Source organism: Sitophilus oryzae, unplaced genomic scaffold (genome assembly GCF_002938485.1).
Source record: "Sitophilus oryzae breed Bouriz unplaced genomic scaffold, Soryzae_2.0 scaffold_1297_pilon_pilon, whole genome shotgun sequence".
Lineage (NCBI taxonomy): Eukaryota > Metazoa > Arthropoda > Insecta > Coleoptera > Curculionidae > Sitophilus > Sitophilus oryzae.
In genome coordinates, this window is record NW_022145945.1 from 13,358,317 (window position 1) to 13,377,839 (window position 19,523).

Below are 19,523 nucleotides of genomic sequence, written 5' to 3' on the forward strand. Positions count from 1 at the left end.
GGAAAGGCGTACCGGCAACATCGCAACAGCACACCGTCGCATTTCTCTCACTCCGACTTAATAACATCCCTACCCGATTTACTTCCACACATGTAAATACCGACCCAAAAGTAACAGTTGCCAGCCCGGTATACCCAATAAATTTAAAATACACGGTGCTATAAATCGGGGTACGAGCATTAGTATCTCGGTAACCGTAATAGATACGAACATGGTTAAATTGGGGCAAAGTTGCACTTTAGGATGTTCACCAAGATGCCATCAAAAGAGTTTTAAAAATTTCAAGGATTGCCGAGTTTTTTGGAAAAAACGGATTTTTTTGAAAATCAATTTTATTTTTTCCTGTCGTTACTTTTTAAAAAGTAAAAAACAAAACTAATTGCACATTCTCACAGCCACTTTATTAGCGCTATCTGATAGTATTTTTAGATTTTCAAATTAGCTAATAATTTGTGAGATACAGAGGCCAACTTAATTTTTTTAAATGCGAACCTGCATTTTTTATTTCAGTTTTTGAAAGAACTCGGTCTCCTGAGTACAATGATATGCCACACTTAATATTTTTTGTTTGGGGTAACTATATAGGACATTTAAACACAATTTATTTAAACTAATTTTAAGTCCGGCTCTGTTTTTTTTAAATATTTAATCTACTTATCGTTACAATATTGATAAGCTTTAAAACTTAACAATGACGTGGGGTAAAAAATTGAATATGGAAAATCAAATGCAATATAATAATAGAAAAAAAATATAAAATAAATAATATAAATATATAATATAATATTAACAATTAAATCATTTTCTTTGAATTTTTTCTTAATTTTAAAATAATAACTACGATTAATATTATGCATATTGTTAGATCGTACACTGAGATTTCAAATTCACAGTAAAAAAAGTTAAAAATAATATCTTTAAATTGCTGACCTAGATATTATTTATTTGAATCTTTGAATTGGCTCGATTTTGCTTATTCAGTGTTAATTAGTGCTGATCAATATTGTTGCGATGAATATAACCAGATTAAATAATTTAAGAAAACAGAGAGAGTTAAATATTTAAAAAAAAAGGACTTGAAATTATATTAAATAATAATTAAATAGTTTTGTTGGTTTGGTTAAGGTACCCAAAACAAAAAAAAGTAGTAATTGTGGCATATCAGTGTACTCAGGAGACCCAGTTCTTTCTAAACCTGAAATAAAAAATGCAGGTCCGTATTTAAAAAAATTAAGTTGGCCCCTGTATCTCACAAATTATTAGCTAATTTGAAAATCTAAAAATACTATCAGAGAGCCCTAATAGAGTGGCTATGAGAATGTGCAATTAAGTGTTTGATTTTCTAAAAAGTAACGACAGGAAAAAATAAAATTGATTTTCAAAAAAAAACGTTTTTCCAAAAGACTCAGCAATCCTTGAAATTTTTAAAACTTGTTAAATGTTCGTATCTATTATGGTTACCGAGATATTAAAATGCTCGTTCTTCGAGTTTGTAGCACCCTGTATACCCAATAAATTTAAAATATAATTACTATATTTAATTTGGCAGGGCTACTGGGATTGCTATATCTATGGTGGCAGCTCGTCTGGGAGGTATCATCGGTAATATAGTGATCGCCACGCTGTTGGATATGTATTGCCCGGCTCCTACGTTCATTGTTGCAGCTTTGCTCATAGGCGGTGGTCTTCTATGCTTGTTCTTACCAAATACAACTCGTGAACCTTTGCATTAATGGATCTATCTTAAATAAGAAGAAAGTGTTAAATTTATAAATTTATTTTTAACATTTCACATTTGTTTCATCCATTGTAGATATTTGTATTCATTATAGAGTTTATTTTAGTAGTTTTTTTTTGTTTCGTTAGAGTTAACTAGTTGTTTTTAACTTTATTGTTAACCAGATAGGTAACTTAATCGCCAAGTTGGTGGAAACATTTACTTGTCTGAAAATTGTCTTTTCTAGTGTGAAAAATATATTATTATAAAAACTTTTCTTTAAGAAATGCTTTTGATTTAAACCATCACCCCAGTCCAAATCCACTCCAAATATTTCTATGAATTATAACGCAGAAAAAGCTACCTATATACAGATATAGATTAATCTGTTGTAGATATATTTAAAAAACAATATTATTATTGGTATTTTTCTTCTAGTTTTTATTTAAGTAAAAAAAAATATCGATAATTTTAAAAAAATAAGAAACCGTATCGATATCTCTCACAATATGTCCGTTACTAACGATGACGGTTCCTCATATAGACTTAAAATAATTATATATATTATTTTAAGTCTATATGGTTCCTCACGAGCGCGGAATTGGGAACTGAATGACTGTATCATAACTGAATGTCAACTTATAGTTTCGCGGCGTTAAAAGTTTAACTCTTGTCTAAAGGGTTTAACGGTTTAACTTTCAAAATTTGACCGCAAGGACCTGGAAGTGTCAGGGTCACGGGAAGCCTTAGAGAAGTCTGTAGAGAATTAACAAAAAAAAGATTATACAGGGTGTTTCAAAAAACATGTGCCATCTCTCGTGGGAAGATTCTTCACCTAAAAATGAGATTTATTTTTCATATCAACATAGATCCGATTCTGCTTTGTTTCGTAGCTACAGGGCGTTAAAATCTTAATATTTTTTCGATATATTATAATTTTCTTCCAAGTACTTTTAGCGTTATTTCGAATGAAATTTTGAGGATAAAAGTTACTATAAATGCGACACATTTTAAAGCTAGAAAAGTGTCGGCATATTCACCAGGGACGTGCAGATGGGTTATCACTGGAATATTTTTCTAAAAAAGCATGTCGTATGCCACTGACTTTTTTTCTCTTATTAGCGAAATAGTGTAAGCAATTTAATGCCGATTAAAAGTTGTCTCTTGATATCTTGTCGATTTCGGCCTCCTTAATGAGATAAATGGAATTTTATTAATTTGCCTTGATCCAAGTCTAACAGCAACCTTTAAAAAAAATAATATCATTAATTTGCAAAAGTTTTAAATAAGTACTCATCGATTCCTTATCAAAAAATATGAAAAAAGTTCCTATAAACATGGGTATGGAAATGCATAGTTTTAGAGATGCGAGTTACAGAATGTTAAAACTTTTCAAAATTATATATATAGGTTTTTTGTAATTATCTTAAATACCATTATTTTTTTATTTGAAATTGTAGGTTGGACTAATAGTAATAATAACTAATAGTAATAATATTTAATAATAAATTAGGTAAAATATATACAATTTATTAATTTTATTAATTGTGATTAATAAAATTGCGTTTATCTGATCAAGGAGGCCGAATTCGACAAAATATCAAGAGATAGCTTTTAATTGGCATTATACAGCCTATACAATTTTGATATCAAAAGAAAGAAAGTCAGTGGCGCACATGTTTTTTTTTGAAAAATATTCCAGTGATAACCCATATGCACGTCCCTGTGATGATATCGACACTTTTTTAGCATTAAAATATGTAGCACTTATAGTAACTTTTACCCTCAAATTTTCATTCGAATCACTAAAAGTACTTGGAAAAAAATTGTTATAAATCGAAAGATTATTAAGACTTTAACACCCTATAGCTACGAAACAAAGCAGAATCGGACCTATATGTTGATATGAAAAAGCAAGAAGTCTTATTTTTACGTGAGGAATTTCCCCACGAGAGATATATATGGTACATGTTTTTTGAAACACGTACCCTGTATAAAATTTTGTAGCATATTTTTATATCATTATTTTTTTCCCTCTAATTTGTGTCATAATAAATAAATATTATTATAAATATTATTACTGGCGTACGATTTTGTATTCAAGCGAATATTCGCAGTTATCATTATGGAATAAACTGACGCAAAGTGTAACGTAAGAAATTTGGGCGAAATTTCGCTTTTCCGCGCTCGTGAGGAACCACCTTTAATGAGGAGATTAGCGTAGCGTTTTGATCCCTTTTTTGATCCTTTTATTTTAATTCGCCATTTTGTCAAGTAGCTAACCAGAGTAGCTAACAAACAGCTAACAAACATGGAAAAGCACTGTACTTTCAAGTGTTATATATCAATGAAGAGTAGTGTATTGTATAACTTCATTTTTAGAGATTAGTTGAAATATTGATTAAAGTATTTTTAGAAAAGTTTTTATTTATTTAAATATTATTATTATTATTTCTAATATGATATATCAAACCTTACCTCTATATCTCTGAATTGTTCCTTTTCCTCTGCGACGAATAATTATATATGATTGTTTATTGTTTCGTCTTGCAGACACTTAAAACCTTTTCGTAACTTGGAAGCCGTGAAGCCACTGAATATTAAAGAAGAAAAATTAATGTTAAAACTCATGTTTAATGAAAGAAGACAAATGTCAAAATCAGCTGCTTACTACATTTGTCAACAACCACTATGTGAAAGTTTATTAAATTTTATAAAAATATTTGTTCTAATTGAACACGTATACTAAAATTAATAAAAAAACAATTTCAATCAATTTGGTAAATATTATCTTATTTATCATTTTAAGTCAACCAAATTTTATTTTTGACCTTCATAATAAACCTCTACTTATTTTGAAAATTTGAATATCATTGATGTAATCCGTTATTTTTAGAAAAGTGATAGTAGTTTTTGTGATTAACAGTTCATGATGGAATATGGATAACTTTGATACAGATTCTAACGATTCTTATCACTCTGGTAGTTTTTTATCCAATGCTTCTAGCTTGTCTGGATTGAGCTTGTATGAAAATGAATTTGTGGAGTTAAGGCATTTTGTGAACCCTTCCAAGTACCCAACATCAACTGTAAAAAGAAATTCAACGCCCAGAGTTCATTTGGAGACTGTAGATGTACAACGAAAAATTCAAAATTTACAAAATGACTTGGACAGTAGTTTGCAACTCAATGTTAAATATAAAAATGACTTGGTCCATTTAGAGCAAAAAATTGAAGCCAAATTTTGTGACAAATTAGAAAAATTAACAAGAGATAACAAAATACTAGAAGGACAATTAGAAAATGCCAATGGTCAGATTAAAAGGTTAATAAAAAATTATAAAGATCAAGATAGCCTAGTTTTGTTTGCTGATAAACTTAATTTGGAAAATAGAATACAAGATTTATCTTATCAAACTAGAAAATTGGAAAAAGAATGTGCCATTCTCGAGAAAGAAAGAGATAGTGTCAATTTAGAAAATAAGACTATAAAAATTAGTTTAGCTGAGCTTACAACCAATTTGGATATTAGAAAAATTGCAGTTCAAGACCTGAAAGAAAAAGTAACTCAACAACATGTAGAAAACCAAAAATTAAGTCAAAAAAATACAATTTTGTCTGAAAAATTAAATGCTGTAAGTGCCAAGTTAGAAAACTGTGAGAAATCAAACAATTGGTATAGAGAAAAATTGAAAGTGTTACAGAATGATAATGAAAATGCTATTAAAAGTATTTCAAATTATAAAAGTGAAGTTAATTGCTTACAGGATAAGATATCTAGTTTAAATATTGAATTATGTAAGTGTAAAAATGAAATTGACCAAGTGAGATTTCAAGCTTTACAAGAAAAAGAAACTTTATATGCTAAATTAGAAAGTATAAACGTAAATTTTAATTTGCCACAGAAAAGTATTAATAATAATATAAATGTACCTGATTTAACTTCCTATGATTTGGTAGTTGAAGATTTAAAGAGTGAAATTAGTAGATTAAAGACTATATGTCAAGAAAAGGATGCAGAATTTGAATTTTTAAAAAAAGAAAATTCCGATATACTCGCCAAGTATTTGATATTACAAAAACAATTTCAGCAACTTGAAAATAAATCTGAGCAGCTTGAAAAGTCTAAAAATTACATTCTTAAGAAAAACGAGTTTTTGAATGAAAATTTGAAGGAAAAACTGTGTGAGAATTTGCAACTGAAAAATAAAATAGTTAGGATAGAGGTACAGCTTAAAACACAGAATGAAGAAAAAAGATGTACAGAAGATCAAGTACAAGTTATCAGGAATCAGGTTCTATCGTTTAAAATGAATTATGAAAAGGTAAGTTTTTAATTTTAACTTTTATAAACGTGTAAATTTAAGGAATATTTTTTTTAAGATTAAAAACGAATTAAATGTAAGAAATAAAGAAATGCTGGAACTACACAATGACAGGCAGCAATTGTTTATGAAGCATAATTGGGCAAAATGTGAACTAGAAAAATTTAAGGAAAAAGATACAATCACTGATAGTTTGAAAAAAGATATTTTGAGTCTGGAACAGAAAATTAGTGAACAGAATAAAAACATAACACAATTAAAATTTGAAATATTAAAAAAGGAAAAAATTGTTGAAGTTAAAGAGAACTGTATTGGTGAGAAGCAAAAAGAACTTGATCATTATGATTTAGTAATTTTGCAATACAAGAACATGCATTCTGAACTTGAGAATAAAATAAATTCGTTACAAAATAATTCAAAAACTCTTGAAGATGAAAATATCAGGTTGAAAAATAATATCAGTATTATTAAAAATGAATTAAAAAGTACACAATTGAACTTGGATAATGCACTTGAGAATACTGAGCAACTTAAAATTGATCATGCAGCTACGGTAGAGGGATATGAAGTTAAGAATAATATTATGTCAGAATCGCTTATTAATACAAAAAAAGAATTTAATCTTAAGCTAGAAGAAAAAGAAACAATTATAAATGATCTTCAAGTTAAACTTAAGAAGCTGGAATCTGAGTATGGAATATATTTAAAAAGAAATACAGATGATCACAAAGTTGAGTTGTTGAATTTGCTTAATAATGACAAATTTCTTCTTCAAGTTTTTGATAGGTTAAATTTGGATGAGTTTGAAAAATCTGTGGGAGTAAGGTTAAAACATCTCGAAGAAAAAATTCAGAGAGGTAATGCTGAATGTTATGATATAAGAGAAAAAATCAAAGAAAAAGACAGCACAATTAAAGGTTTGGAATTACAACTTCAAGTTAAAGCAAGGGAAATGCAGGATAAACAACAAAAGTAAGTTGAAAAAATATTTGCAAATTGTATAGGATTTTTTTCTTTTCACTATTTTTTTGAATTCTAATTAGAATTATGAAATTGTTAAAGGACTATAATAGGCCCATAATTTAAAATTATTTTTATGTTAGTACCTACAGAGTATCCCAAATAAAGAAATATATTAAAGCTGTATTTTTTAAAAGTTAAAGTAGTTGGAAGCTGGAAGATAAAAAAATTTTAATATACTTTTTTAGATATGATATTTTTACATAAAATTATTTGCTTCTATAGGGTGGTCCAAAATCATATTATGCATTTGTCAAGGCAATCAAAAACGGCAAAAAATTTCAAAAAAAAAACACTCTATCTAAAGATAGAGTGTTTTTTTTTATTTTGGCATATACAGGGTGTCTCAGACTGAGCGTGCATTAGAAGTTTCTAGAGAACTACAATACCTAGATCGGGGATTTTTTGCACATCATTGTTTCACAATGAGATATATTGATTAAAGATATTTTCAATAGGTATGGCGGCACTTCCGGAAATACCGGAACTTGACAGCAACTTTCTCATTTTAAATGGGTACCCCATTTTTTATTACATATTTAATTCTCTATAAAATTTTATGAATCTTGATAGCAAACACTTTATACCTAATGCTAACCGTTTTTGAGCAAAAAAAAAATTTGGAGAAAAAACGCCTGTCAAGAAAAATTGAATAGTCTAAACTTCAAATTTAGTGATTACCACAGCCACTGTGGCATAAAGAGAAGACATGTAGTAGCTATCTATTTCAAAATAAAATTGTTTGAATGTTATATAATATTGGCCGTAGCTGTCATAGAATTGAATAAGATTAAAAAATCATTATAAAAGATTTTTTTATATGGAAACCTACTTTGTTTATTGCACTAGTGAAAAGGTTTGTTAATTTGTTACTTTTTGATTATACATGTTCCTTCACCTAAAATTAATCGTTTTTATGTTATTTAAGATTTAGTTTTAAAGCATATATTTTTCTGGTTTTTGACCAGTAACCTATGACTTTAAACGTCAAGCCATGTAAAATAATATACCTATCTAGCCATGTCATATTGCGACCCTTTGTTAAAAAATCAGTCATCGATAGTCATTTCCAACCGAATTTTGTGCCTTTTTTTTCGATTATGCTCTATGTATATTATCAATCAACTATTAGATATCATTAAAATACAAGATATATTTTTATAAAAACACTTTATAAAGTTTAGAGGAACAAAATATTTTAATGAAAAAAACAAATTTTTTAAGAACAATCATTTCCTGATTTTTTTTGCATTAATTCATTTAAACCCTGTAGAACAATAAAAGTTACACGTACATTTTTTGCTGTTTACTGTTTAGCTAGAAATTATTTCGACTTAATTCTTGGACACCCTGTATAAGTTAATATTATTTTCATTGTTCCAACACAATATCTAATCAATACAAAAAAATATCAATTTTAATGGTTTTTAATAGCCTTTTACTAAAAATTTAAAAACAAAGAAGGTGCTTCGTTTAAGAAAATTTTAAAACAATGTTTTTATTTATATGAGACTGTTACTGAGTATGTTACTTTACTTAGTAAAACTTATTTTAAATTGTAGTTCTAATAAAAAAAATTAAATCATTTTATGGAATTTTCATTGTTTAGAGAATAATTCTGTATAGGCTTGGTGCATTCTTTTTCACATTATTTTTACTACCCAAAACATTACACCACACAAACCTCGTACCTGAGAAGTGTATAATTGCAATAACTGCACTAGTAGAAACTAAAATACTTAAATTTTATTACATAGCCACGATTTCAATACTATTTCAATGCGATGAGCGTGAACTGTAACCGGGACGGCATGAAATAAAGTAGCCGGAGAGTTCTGATTTCTGCCGTACCGAGTGCTGCTGTTGGAATTTAAAAAAAATAGTTTGAAATGAACCAAACCTATAAAATAGTGACTTATATGGTTTCCCTTAATTTTTTAATATACTAAAATCTATTCTTTTTCTTCAGAAATGATCGAAACAACCGCACATTGCTTCGTAAACTAAAAGAACACATGAGAGGACGAAACTCATCAGAAAAACAACTCAAATACCTGCAAGATTTATACGATTCACTTTCTGACAAGTACAACACATTAATGCTTTCAGTAACATCTAAGGATTGTTCAATAGAGTCTTTAGAAGAAGCATCACAAAAATACAAAACAGAAGTTAAAAAACATAAAGATGTTATATTAAATCTAGAAAATAAACTGTCAGAAGTGGGACATTGTGCTAAATGCGCATATTATGAAACTACCTGTGATAAATTGAAATTCCTTGAAAAGTTTTGTGCAGAGGTACAAGAAAAAAATAAGGATATAAATAGTGAAGTAATTGCATCTAAAGAAACTATACATAATCTAAACTTGCAGGTAAATTAGTTTATTTTATGCACTCAGGTGCAAAAAACGCAACGTAAAATATTTGTTTAAAATGATATATTTTTTTTATTTTTAGCCTTAGTTTCTTGATTTTTTAGCAAACTGTAAATTTTAGTATTTGACTTATTATACAAGGTTAATCAAAGAATTGTTTTTTCCCTATCTTTAAAGCACTGTGCAATAATTTCGTGAGCAAATTTTTCTAAAATATTATTTTTCGGTCAGAACCATGTTTTCTGAATATTTTGTTTTTTGACTCATGTCAACACATGCCTTGGCTAATATTTAAGAGCAAAATGAACTTGGCACAAACATTTTGCAATTTTTTCAGTTATTGTAACTTTGTGGTGAACTGATATTTTTGCAAATAGGTATAAATAATTAAAATAATTAATTACATACAAGGTCAAGCGCCTTTTATAATCTGCAAAGTGCAGTAAGTAAAATTTTGTCACACGCTGAGAAAAAAAATCCCAGGAACCGTCGAATGTTGGCCTCCGTTCGAGGTCAGTAATGAAAAAGAAGTGGTTCTACATCGAAAATGTGAGGAGACGCTTCGCGTGGTAGTAGCAGAAGATGTTTCGATCCCTGAGCGCTGTGAGATATTTTTGAATGGTTGCCTGGAAGGTAAAATGAATAATGGGAGTATTATTCTGTTGGAGCCAAGAAACCATGACAGCGAAATAGGACGAGGGTTCGCTGTTGGAAAAGCCCTGCTACGAGCGAAGAAGTCTGTACCGGTAAGAGTTGAAGAAGGGTACAGAGAAGAAGGATACTGTATCCTTGAAGAAGGATACAGTACCCTGTTAGGGTACTGTTGTTCGGTCTCCTCAGTCATTCGAAGCGTGGAAGCCTCCAAAGTTTCGACTTCAAAAATTCCGGACAAAATGGTGAAGGAGTTAGTAAACGTTAAGGGATTATCTCCCGAAGATAGTAGAAAATTGAGAAACCTGATAATCAAGTATCAAGATGTGTTTGATAAAGGACATAGAGGTCGTACCAATTTAGTACAACATAAAATTGACACCGGAGATGCACGACCAATCAAACAAAATCCGAGAAGACTTCCGCTCGCCAAACTTGAAGAAGCTGACAAAATCTTTCGAGAAATGAAAGAAGAGGGTGTCATCGAACCATCTAACAGCCCATGGACATCGCCGGTAGTACTAGTAAAGAAGAAAGACGGTACCACCAGGTTCTGTGTTGATTATCGGCAGCTCAATAATGTTACCAAGAAGGATAGCTATCCCCTGCCGAGGATATACGATACTCTAGACACGCTGGCGGGGTCAACGATATTCTCCACGTTAGATCTGAAGAGTGGATATTGGCAAGTCGACATGGCGCCGAAAGACAGAGAGAAGACAGCGTTCTCGGTGGGCTCCGGACTGTGGCAATTTACCGTCATGCCTTTTGGATTGTGCAACGCGCCAACTACCTTTGAGAGACTAATGGAGTCTGTGTTAAAGGGACTATCCTGGACTACCTGTTTAGTGTACCTGGATGACATCATAGTGGTTGGGAAATCCTTTGACGATCATCTGAAGAATTTGGAAGAAGTTTTCAAGCGACTAGGGAGCTCTGGTTTGAAACTTAGCCCCAAGAAATGTCATCTGTGTCAAGAAAAGGTACACTACTTGGGCCATGTAGTTTCCTCCCAAGGAGTTGCGGTAGATCCACAGAAGACCAAGACAGTGGAAGAGTGGCCGATACCTAAAGATAAACATGAACTACGAAACTTTTTGGGACTATGCACATACTATCGCCGCTATGTACAGGGTTTCGCCACCATCACAAAACCATTGACCAAACTTACCGAAGGCGAGAGGCGTTTCTCTTGGGACTCAGATTCTGACGAGGCATTCCGAAAATTGAAGAAGGCCCTGACTAGTGCGCCCATACTTAGCTACCCTCTTGGCAACGGAAACTTTATATTGGATACCGACGCTAGCAATGTTGCGTTAGGCACTGTTCTGTCTCACATCCAGGATGGTCAAGAAAAAATCATTGGTTATTTTAGTAAGACCTTGTGAAAACTGGAAAGGAACTACTGTGTAACCAGACGAGAATTACTAGCAGTAGTTAAAGCAGTGGAACACTTCTACAAGTATCTCTATGGAAGAAAGTTCTTGTTAAGAACAGACCATGCTGCTTTGAAATGGCTGTTGCAGTTTAAGAATCCTGAAGGGCAGATAGCTAGATTGAACGATTACAAGAATTTGACTTCGACACAGAACATCGAGCTGGAGCAATCCATCGAAATGCCGACGCACTTTACAGAAGACCTTGCGCTAAGGACTGTAAGCATTGTTCCCGAGCAGAAGAGAAAGAAGTGAAACTCCTAAGAACAACTGTGGTTAATGATAGTTGGCAACCCGAAGATCTTGCAAATGACCAAACCAGTGACCCAGAATTAGGTTTAGTAATTAACTGGAAAACCCCAGGCCAAAGACCAACATGGGAAGAAGTTTGCAGATATTCGCCGAACGTAAAGACGTACTGGGCCCAGTGGAATTTCTTGGTAATAGATAACGGACTACTTCGCCGTGTGATCGAGAGACCGGAGGGACAAAAAGAGAGAAGGCAGATCGTCATTCCAAAGAAGAGGGTCCCAGAAGTCTTGGAGGAAGTTCACAATGGAACCAGCGGTGGACATCTTGGTGTTAGCAACACACTTGGCAAGCTGCGTGAACGGTTCTACTGGGTGAACTGCAAAGAAGATGTGAGGGCCTGGTGTAAGAAATGTGACATTTGCGCAGCCATTAATGGGCCACAAAAGCGTGGTAAAGCCCCTATGCGCCAGTACAATGTTGGTAGTCCCTTCGAACGAATAGCGATCGACGTGGCTGGTCCTTTCCCGGAGACGAACGATGGCAACAAATACATTGTGGTAGTAATGGATTACTTCAGCAAATGGGTCGAGGCCTACGCGTTGCCAAATCAAGAAGCGTCCACGATTGCTGATGCCCTTGTTAAAGAATGGATCTGCAGGTTTGGTGTTCCCATGGAGCTTCATTCAGATCAGGGAAGAAACTTTGAGTCCAATCTGTTCCAAGGCGTCTGTGAAGTCCTGAACATCCGCAAGACCAGGACGACTGCTCTACATCCACAATCCGATGGGATGGTTGAACGCATGAACAGAACTATCAACCGTTATCTGGCCAAAGTAGTCTCTGACCACCAAAGAGACTGGGACAAATTTCTTCACCTGTTCCTGTTGGCCTACCGTTCATCCGTCCAAGAATCTACAGGGCAAACTCCAGCCAGCATCGTTATGGGACGGGAAGTGCGCCTACCCTGTGATCTGAAATTTGGTTGCCGACCGGGAGAAGAAGTCGCCGGAGAAGATTATGTCCACACACTACGTCAAAGGATGGACGACATTCATCAGAGAGTCCGCCTAAATATTCAAAGTGCTAGTGACCGAATGAAGGAACACTACGACATTCAAGCTGAGCATGGAGGATACCAACCAGGGAAGTTGGTGTGGCTATATAACCCGCAGAGACGTCGTGGGTTATCTCCGAAGCTACAATCCTCGTGGGAAGGGCCATACGAAGTCATGGATAGAATTAATGACGTCGTATACCGTATCAGAAAATTGCCAAAAGGAAAACCGAGGGTAGTCCATTTCAACCGTTTGAGCCCCTACCAAGGCGAAATAGAAGATCGTGCTGGGACCGTGAGAACCTGCAGCTTTGATCCCCCTGATTCGGAGATGTCCTTTGACGATTTCATGGCCCGATACAACAGCAGTGAGAAGGCTCGCTATGGTGTAACCAAAGAAGATCAACGAGACCTCTTTTCCGTGCCTCCTGATTATTCGCTCGCTCATTGTGTGGCTCGAGATTTGCGGATGTCCAGAGGAATCGCTGCGACGTTCAATGAGAAGTTTGAGCGTGTCGGAGAACTACGCCGACAGGATCCACAGGTTGGAAGCGTCTTGAGGCTAACCGAGAATGCACATGGTCAAGCAAGACACATCTTCTACCGGGTCACCAAGGAATGGCCCCCGAGTAAGCCGACTTATCTCAATCTATGGAAGACCCTGATTGAACTGAGAGAGCTAAACAACAACATTACACGATTAGCCATTCCGAAGCTGGCGTGTGGACTCGATGGTTTGAGTTGGCGTACAATCCGGAACATGATTGAAGTCTTGTTCAGATTTACGGGAATCGAGATCCTCGTTTGCTGCTACAACCCAAAGCTGAGATCGGGAGAGAAAACTGTAGACTGCTAATTCTACCAGATTTCTCAATGTACCAGGGCCAGCTTTGCAAATACCTTCATTCACCATGTACATCTCGGGACGAGCATGTACCTAAGAAGGGGCAGTGTTGCGGAGCCGTGTGGACTCGACCTAACCTAACTATATGTCCCGCCCTCAGATGACCTTAACATCGCATTAAAGAATAGACACCGTAATAATTCATTCGAAGTTTTGAGAAGAATCGAGTTCCATTGGAATGGAGTAGTACATACGAGAAGAATCGAAACCTTCTCTATGCACCTAACGGTCTATGGACTGTTCGAGAAATCTTTAGCTGTGGGTATAAAAGCCGGCGGCTGGGGCCAAAAGAGGGCAGATATAAGACGAGTACAGTTGACGCGCGAAATTCAAAATAAATTCTTTCTAGATAAATAATTGTAAATCGTTTATAAATAGTTCTTTAAGTCTTTTATCGTTATTGTTTTTGTTAATTAGTGTTAAATAAATAGTGTTTAAATAAATAGTGACTTTCTATCCACACGGAACCGACGAAAAACGTAACAATATTAATGGTCGAGATTCGGCGAGTGAAAAGAAAAAGGTGTATAGAGAATATAACCAGAGCGGCGCGTGTGGATATAAGTTGAGGAAGGTCGGTATTTAAGTGCTTTCGAGTATTGAACCTGAAAGCAGAAATGATACTTAAAAGTAAGTGGTAGATGATAGACAAGTATGTTATAAAAGTGACTGCATTTTTTTGGAAACGAAACTATAACGATAACGAATGATCCAAGAACTATTGTAATAAACGATTTTAAATTACCTATAACATTTAAAAAAAGGCATTTAATACTGGTGGTTTAGTATAATAATGCCCACTTGCACCGTTTGTATAAACTTTGTTTAAAGGCTAGTGATTAACTATAATAAAATATGTATAGTTAATCACTGTTTAGCCTTTAAACAAAGTTTATACAAATGGTGCAAGTGGGCATAAATATGTTGTATAAATATACTCCAGGGCTTTTCTGTGTTAAACAAAGAGATATAAAATACCTGATAAATAAGCTCCCTTTTCAACAAGCCAAATTAGTACAAGAGCAGGAACCCAATAATGGACTCATCTGGTGGAAGATAAGAAGAAGAGTGTTTTTGTAGACGCCAACGGGGGAATTGGGCGAAAATAAAGTAAGCGCCGTACACACGACATATATTAGTCCAAGAGAGCTTGAGTTTAAATGACAATAAAATTCTAATTAGTTTGAATATTTCTTGTTGTCAACTTTGGTTTTTTAAAGCAGAAATGACTGAAAACTGGTGCAATGAAACCATTATGGAATTCCTTAATTTATACGAAAAGTACTCCATTATTTGGGATCCGCAACATGTTAACCATAAAAACAGAAATTTGGTTTCCGATGCATGGGTTGCAATTGCCGAAGAAATGTCCGTTACATGTACAGTCGGAGTTCATCATCGGAGTCGAACTCCATTTCTTGTGTTATTTGTACCCTTGTACAACGTTCGCCTTCACTTGCCTTGAAAAGACTGGCAAAGATAAAACATGTGTGCGCGGTCGTCGGTGCGCGAATATCAAGAAAAGACCAACGCTTCTACAAACGTTTGCTGAAACGCTGGCCATGGCTTGTCATGCCGTCTGTAGTCGGCTTTACATACGGAAATCTCGACCCAAGACTAACTTTTGCCAGCCCTTAGTATACTTAGTTCTGTTAGTGTTACTAATATTTATGAAAACCAAGCCTGCATCGTTCTAACGTTTTTTAAGTTCTAATATAGAGTTCTAATCACTGTCGATATGACATTACGACAATAGACACTCAAGCCACATCGTGATATTAAAAAAAAACATCATAAATTAATGATAGTTGAAAAAAATTGCGAATTCTTAGTGGCGAGTTCACTTCGCTCTTAAAAATTAGCTAAGGTATAATGTTCACATGAATCAAAAAACAAAATGCTCAGGAGACATGGTTCTGTTTGAATAATAATGTTTTGGGAAAAAGTTGCTCACGAAATCATTGCACAAGATGTTTTAAAATTAGGGTAAAAAACAGCCCTTCAATTAAGCCTGTATAATAAGCCAAATACTAAAGTTTATAAAAAACTGAGTTTATGAATTAAACTTGATAGATTTATAGACAGTTTGCTAAAAAATCATGTAAATAGGACTAAAAGTAAAAATAATATAACACTTTAAACTTGGCGAAAAAAAATTAGAGTATATATTTGATTTTTTTAATGAATTCAAATTTGTTTCAGCTAAAAGAAAAATCAATTGAAGTTGATAATTTGTCTAATAAAATCAGCAATTATCAAAATGATTTGAACATTGTTACAAGTAAAGGGCAGGAATATAATAAAGAAATACAGAAACTTAGTGAAGAACTTGCATGTAAAAATACGATTTGTGCCAAAAATGAACTCATTATTGAAAACTTAAAGCAAGATCTCAAAGATGTTTCTGAAAGAAATTATTTTCTTTTCAGTGAAAGAGAGGTAATAAAAATTATAGGCATATTTTTATTATTAATCAATATTTTCTTTACTTTCAGCATATTTTTTTAAATCTTCAACAAAAATCAGAACTGCTGATACAGGTTGAAGAAAGCAAAATTGCTGTAGAAGATAGATTGTCTAAAGAAACAATTTCTAATCAAAATTTGATTTTGGGACTACAGAAAAACTTGCATCTTTTGAACACTGAAATTGTGAATTTGAGAAATGACAAGTTTTTCTTGCAGAGACTTTCAAACGATTTGAAAGTTGCGTTAAAATCGTATGCCGAACAAAATAAGGTATTTTCTGTGCTTATTAGTTGAGTTATATAAAAATGTTTTTTTTTCAATTTATTTTTTAATGACATATGTTAATAGTGGACCTTGAAATCTACATAAACATAATCCCAAACTGCAGTAAAGGTCTCCTATTCCTATATAAAATTCACTACAAATTACGTTACTGCAAACTGCAGCCGTCTTATCCACTTACATTTGCTTTTTATTGCCATTATTGTTACAAATTCCGCATTTTTTCATAAGCTTTTTACACAAGTATAATATTAATACTGACGTTTTTTCAAATCCTTACTTAATTTTAATAAAATAATATATTTAATAAATCAAGTTAGGATGCAAATACCGTATGATCGAAAAAAAACGGCGTCCCGTTGGCTAGGAAATGACATTCGATGACATTTTCCATAAAAATTTACGGCTCAACTTTCGTTTAGCTGAAATCTGTTATATAAAAAATGACTTTATATATGCGTTCTAGAAGGCGTTAGGAGTACAAATATACAAAAATTTTCTTGCGGAAATGCGTCATTTTCTTTTTTCGGACTTTAGTATAGCTGAAATCTGTTACATCAAAACTAGTCTTCGGGGTGTGTCGTAGATATTTTTCTAAACATAAAAACACAAAAAAGTGTCTGCGGAAATTTCTTATTTTTATTTTACATAAAAAAAAATGCTTTGATTTTAAAATAGCCGAAATCAGTTCCATGAAAAATTAACTTATATTTGTTTTATACGAGCCTTTACGAGCAAAGAAATACAAAAAAATTCCTGCGGAAACGTGTCAATGTTATTTTGTGCACTTTGTTTTTCATACATTTTTCAGTTTAGAAGCTTACGGGACCTGGGAGCGAATAGGGGTGCTGGGTGGGGTAAAACATCTTTCGGAGGAATAACAATTCTTGTAGAATTGATAATATAGGTTCTTGTAACCTATAAGTACCTCGGAATGTTGCACTTATTCTTGTTTTTTATTAAAGCTTTACGTAAATAGGGCTGATTCAAAACAGAAAATCATTGGATCATGTAGTTTTCTTTTATATTTTAATAATTAACTGTAATTTTGCAAAAATATTATTAGATTGGTTAGGATTTGGGTTGCTTTGGTTAGCTTTTCTTTGTGGAGGGTGTTAAGCTGAGGTTTTTATATTTTATAAAGTCTATTAAATTTCCTCAGAAAATGGATACAGTTTATATCCGCAGGAGCATTTTTATTTTCCTCAATTCGTGAATGCTTCTAAAAGGCAAAAATATATTTATTTATTATATAACAGATTTCAGCTATTCTAAAGTCTAATAAATTTCCTTAGAAAATGAAAACAGCTTATTTCCGCAGGAAAATTTTTGTGTTTATATGTTCAGAAAAATATTAAAAATAAAACGCAAAATGTATTTTTTTTATAGCAGATTTCAGTTATTCTAAAGTGCGAAATTTGGAAATTACGCATTTCCGCAGGAAAATTTGTGTTTCCCGTGGTTCACAGTAGCTTTTTAAAGACAATTTTTTTTTCTAATAACTGATTTCAACTAAACGAAAGTTGACCCAAATTTACATATAAAATGACAGCGTTCTTCATTTCATAGCCATTATGCATCGTACTGCAACAAAACCCGCCTTAAGCTTGATTTTCATGCGTCCGTTATCCGTTGATACGATGGTCCGATATTAATTTTATTGGTTGACTTTAACGACTTCAATTGGTTAGAAACGATTATCCAATCGAAGTTTTTAAATTCAACCAATAAAATTAATATCGTATCATCGTATCGTCGGACAACGGATGCATGAAAATCAACCTTTATCCGAATTATTTTTGTGTTTTTTTTTGTTTAAAAATTAAATATTAATTTTTAATTTTGGAAAAACGAGATACAAAACAATGATTCCACTCAATGGACACGTTTCTTGTAAATTAACGCTTCAAACGTTTGCTAAAATAGTTTTTTTTATATTATCTCGAAACAACGTTTGTGCGATAAGACGGGTTTTGCAACTTGACGCCTCATTTTGACACTAATATTAATTTTTAGACTTTAAAGGATCAGCTTGATCTCATGTCAAAGGAAAACCACAGCTGCAATAGTCTATCTGCTTTATCATTCCACGATTTTTCATCAAATGAAAAATATGACGAATCGCTCATAAACAGACTTTTGACAGATCATAAGACTCCCGCTCTTCAGAAACCAGTGACGTCTGAGATTCAGGGATGTCTCAGAAAATTGCGCGAGGAAATTGCGAATTTGCAAGACGAGATTGTTCGGAAAAATCAACAGTTATAGGACCAGATTTAATATTTATTTAGATGTATTAATATATATGTACTTAATTTTCGTTATATCTTTGAGAATTTTAATTGTTATAAAGGTATTTTGGTAACTATTTTTGGCCTGTGATAACCACCCCTTAAATTTCAATAAAATTGTTTATTTCAAAAGAAATATAATGATTGTTATTAGAAGTATTACAAACAAGCTGTTTTTTTGAAAATTCGATTAACTTATTGTTTGTGATCATTGGCGTAACTAAAGGGGGGCCCGGGATGGCCGGGCCCCCCCAGGCACTGCTGGGCACCCCCCAGAGAAATCCTGAATTATGACTCTTGGCTATGTATTAATTTTTATTTGCTTGTGATGCAGTAAAAATGACGTTTTCTAGTTTTGTTTAGTTAATATTATTTTGTTGTGTTCAAAAAATGAATTAATTTTTATTTTTTTAGTAAATTTGTAGGTATTTAAGTAATCTACGGGAACACGGTTCGATAACCAAGTCTATCAAATTTATTGATAGAAATTCATGTAAATATTTTTTTCAAAAAATGTATTTTTTTTAATTATTTTTCATTTTTAAAAAAACAAAATCCTAGGCCCCCTCTGGGCTCAACCCCAGGCCCCCCCAGGCCCACCCCAGGATAAATTGCTAGTGTTGTGATTCTTCTAAAAATAAGACCAGTATATTTTTATTTTGACATACCTACGGGTCCGAACATAGATCCGATTCTGCTTTGTTTCGTAGCTACAGGGTGTTAGTCATATTTTTTTTCGATTTAT

General features: G+C 33.0%; 2 protein-coding genes across 3 annotated transcripts in view; both read left to right on the forward strand.

The window, feature by feature from the left end:
* Window positions 1-2,000, forward strand: part of LOC115874824 (synaptic vesicle glycoprotein 2B) — a 42,374-nt gene extending 40,374 nt beyond the window's left edge. For both annotated transcript variants that reach the window (XM_030890121.1, XM_030890122.1), the window contains exon 8: window positions 1,550-2,000. In XM_030890121.1, the coding sequence (XP_030745981.1) occupies window positions 1,550-1,733 (184 nt within the window). In that variant the 3' untranslated portion in view covers window positions 1,734-2,000. The remainder of the gene's footprint in view (window positions 1-1,549) is intronic.
* A 2,352-nt stretch (window positions 2,001-4,352) lies between these two features.
* On the forward strand, window positions 4,353-18,940 carry LOC115874825 (golgin IMH1-like). Its single transcript, XM_030890123.1, has 7 exons — window positions 4,353-4,497; window positions 4,614-6,042; window positions 6,101-7,014; window positions 9,032-9,437; window positions 15,940-16,176; window positions 16,233-16,475; window positions 18,504-18,940. Exons 2-7 carry the CDS (start codon window positions 4,657-4,659, stop codon window positions 18,753-18,755), a joined length of 3,438 nt encoding a protein of 1,145 aa, XP_030745983.1. The 5' UTR covers window positions 4,353-4,497; window positions 4,614-4,656; the 3' UTR covers window positions 18,756-18,940.
* Window positions 18,941-19,523: the final 583 nt, after the last annotated feature.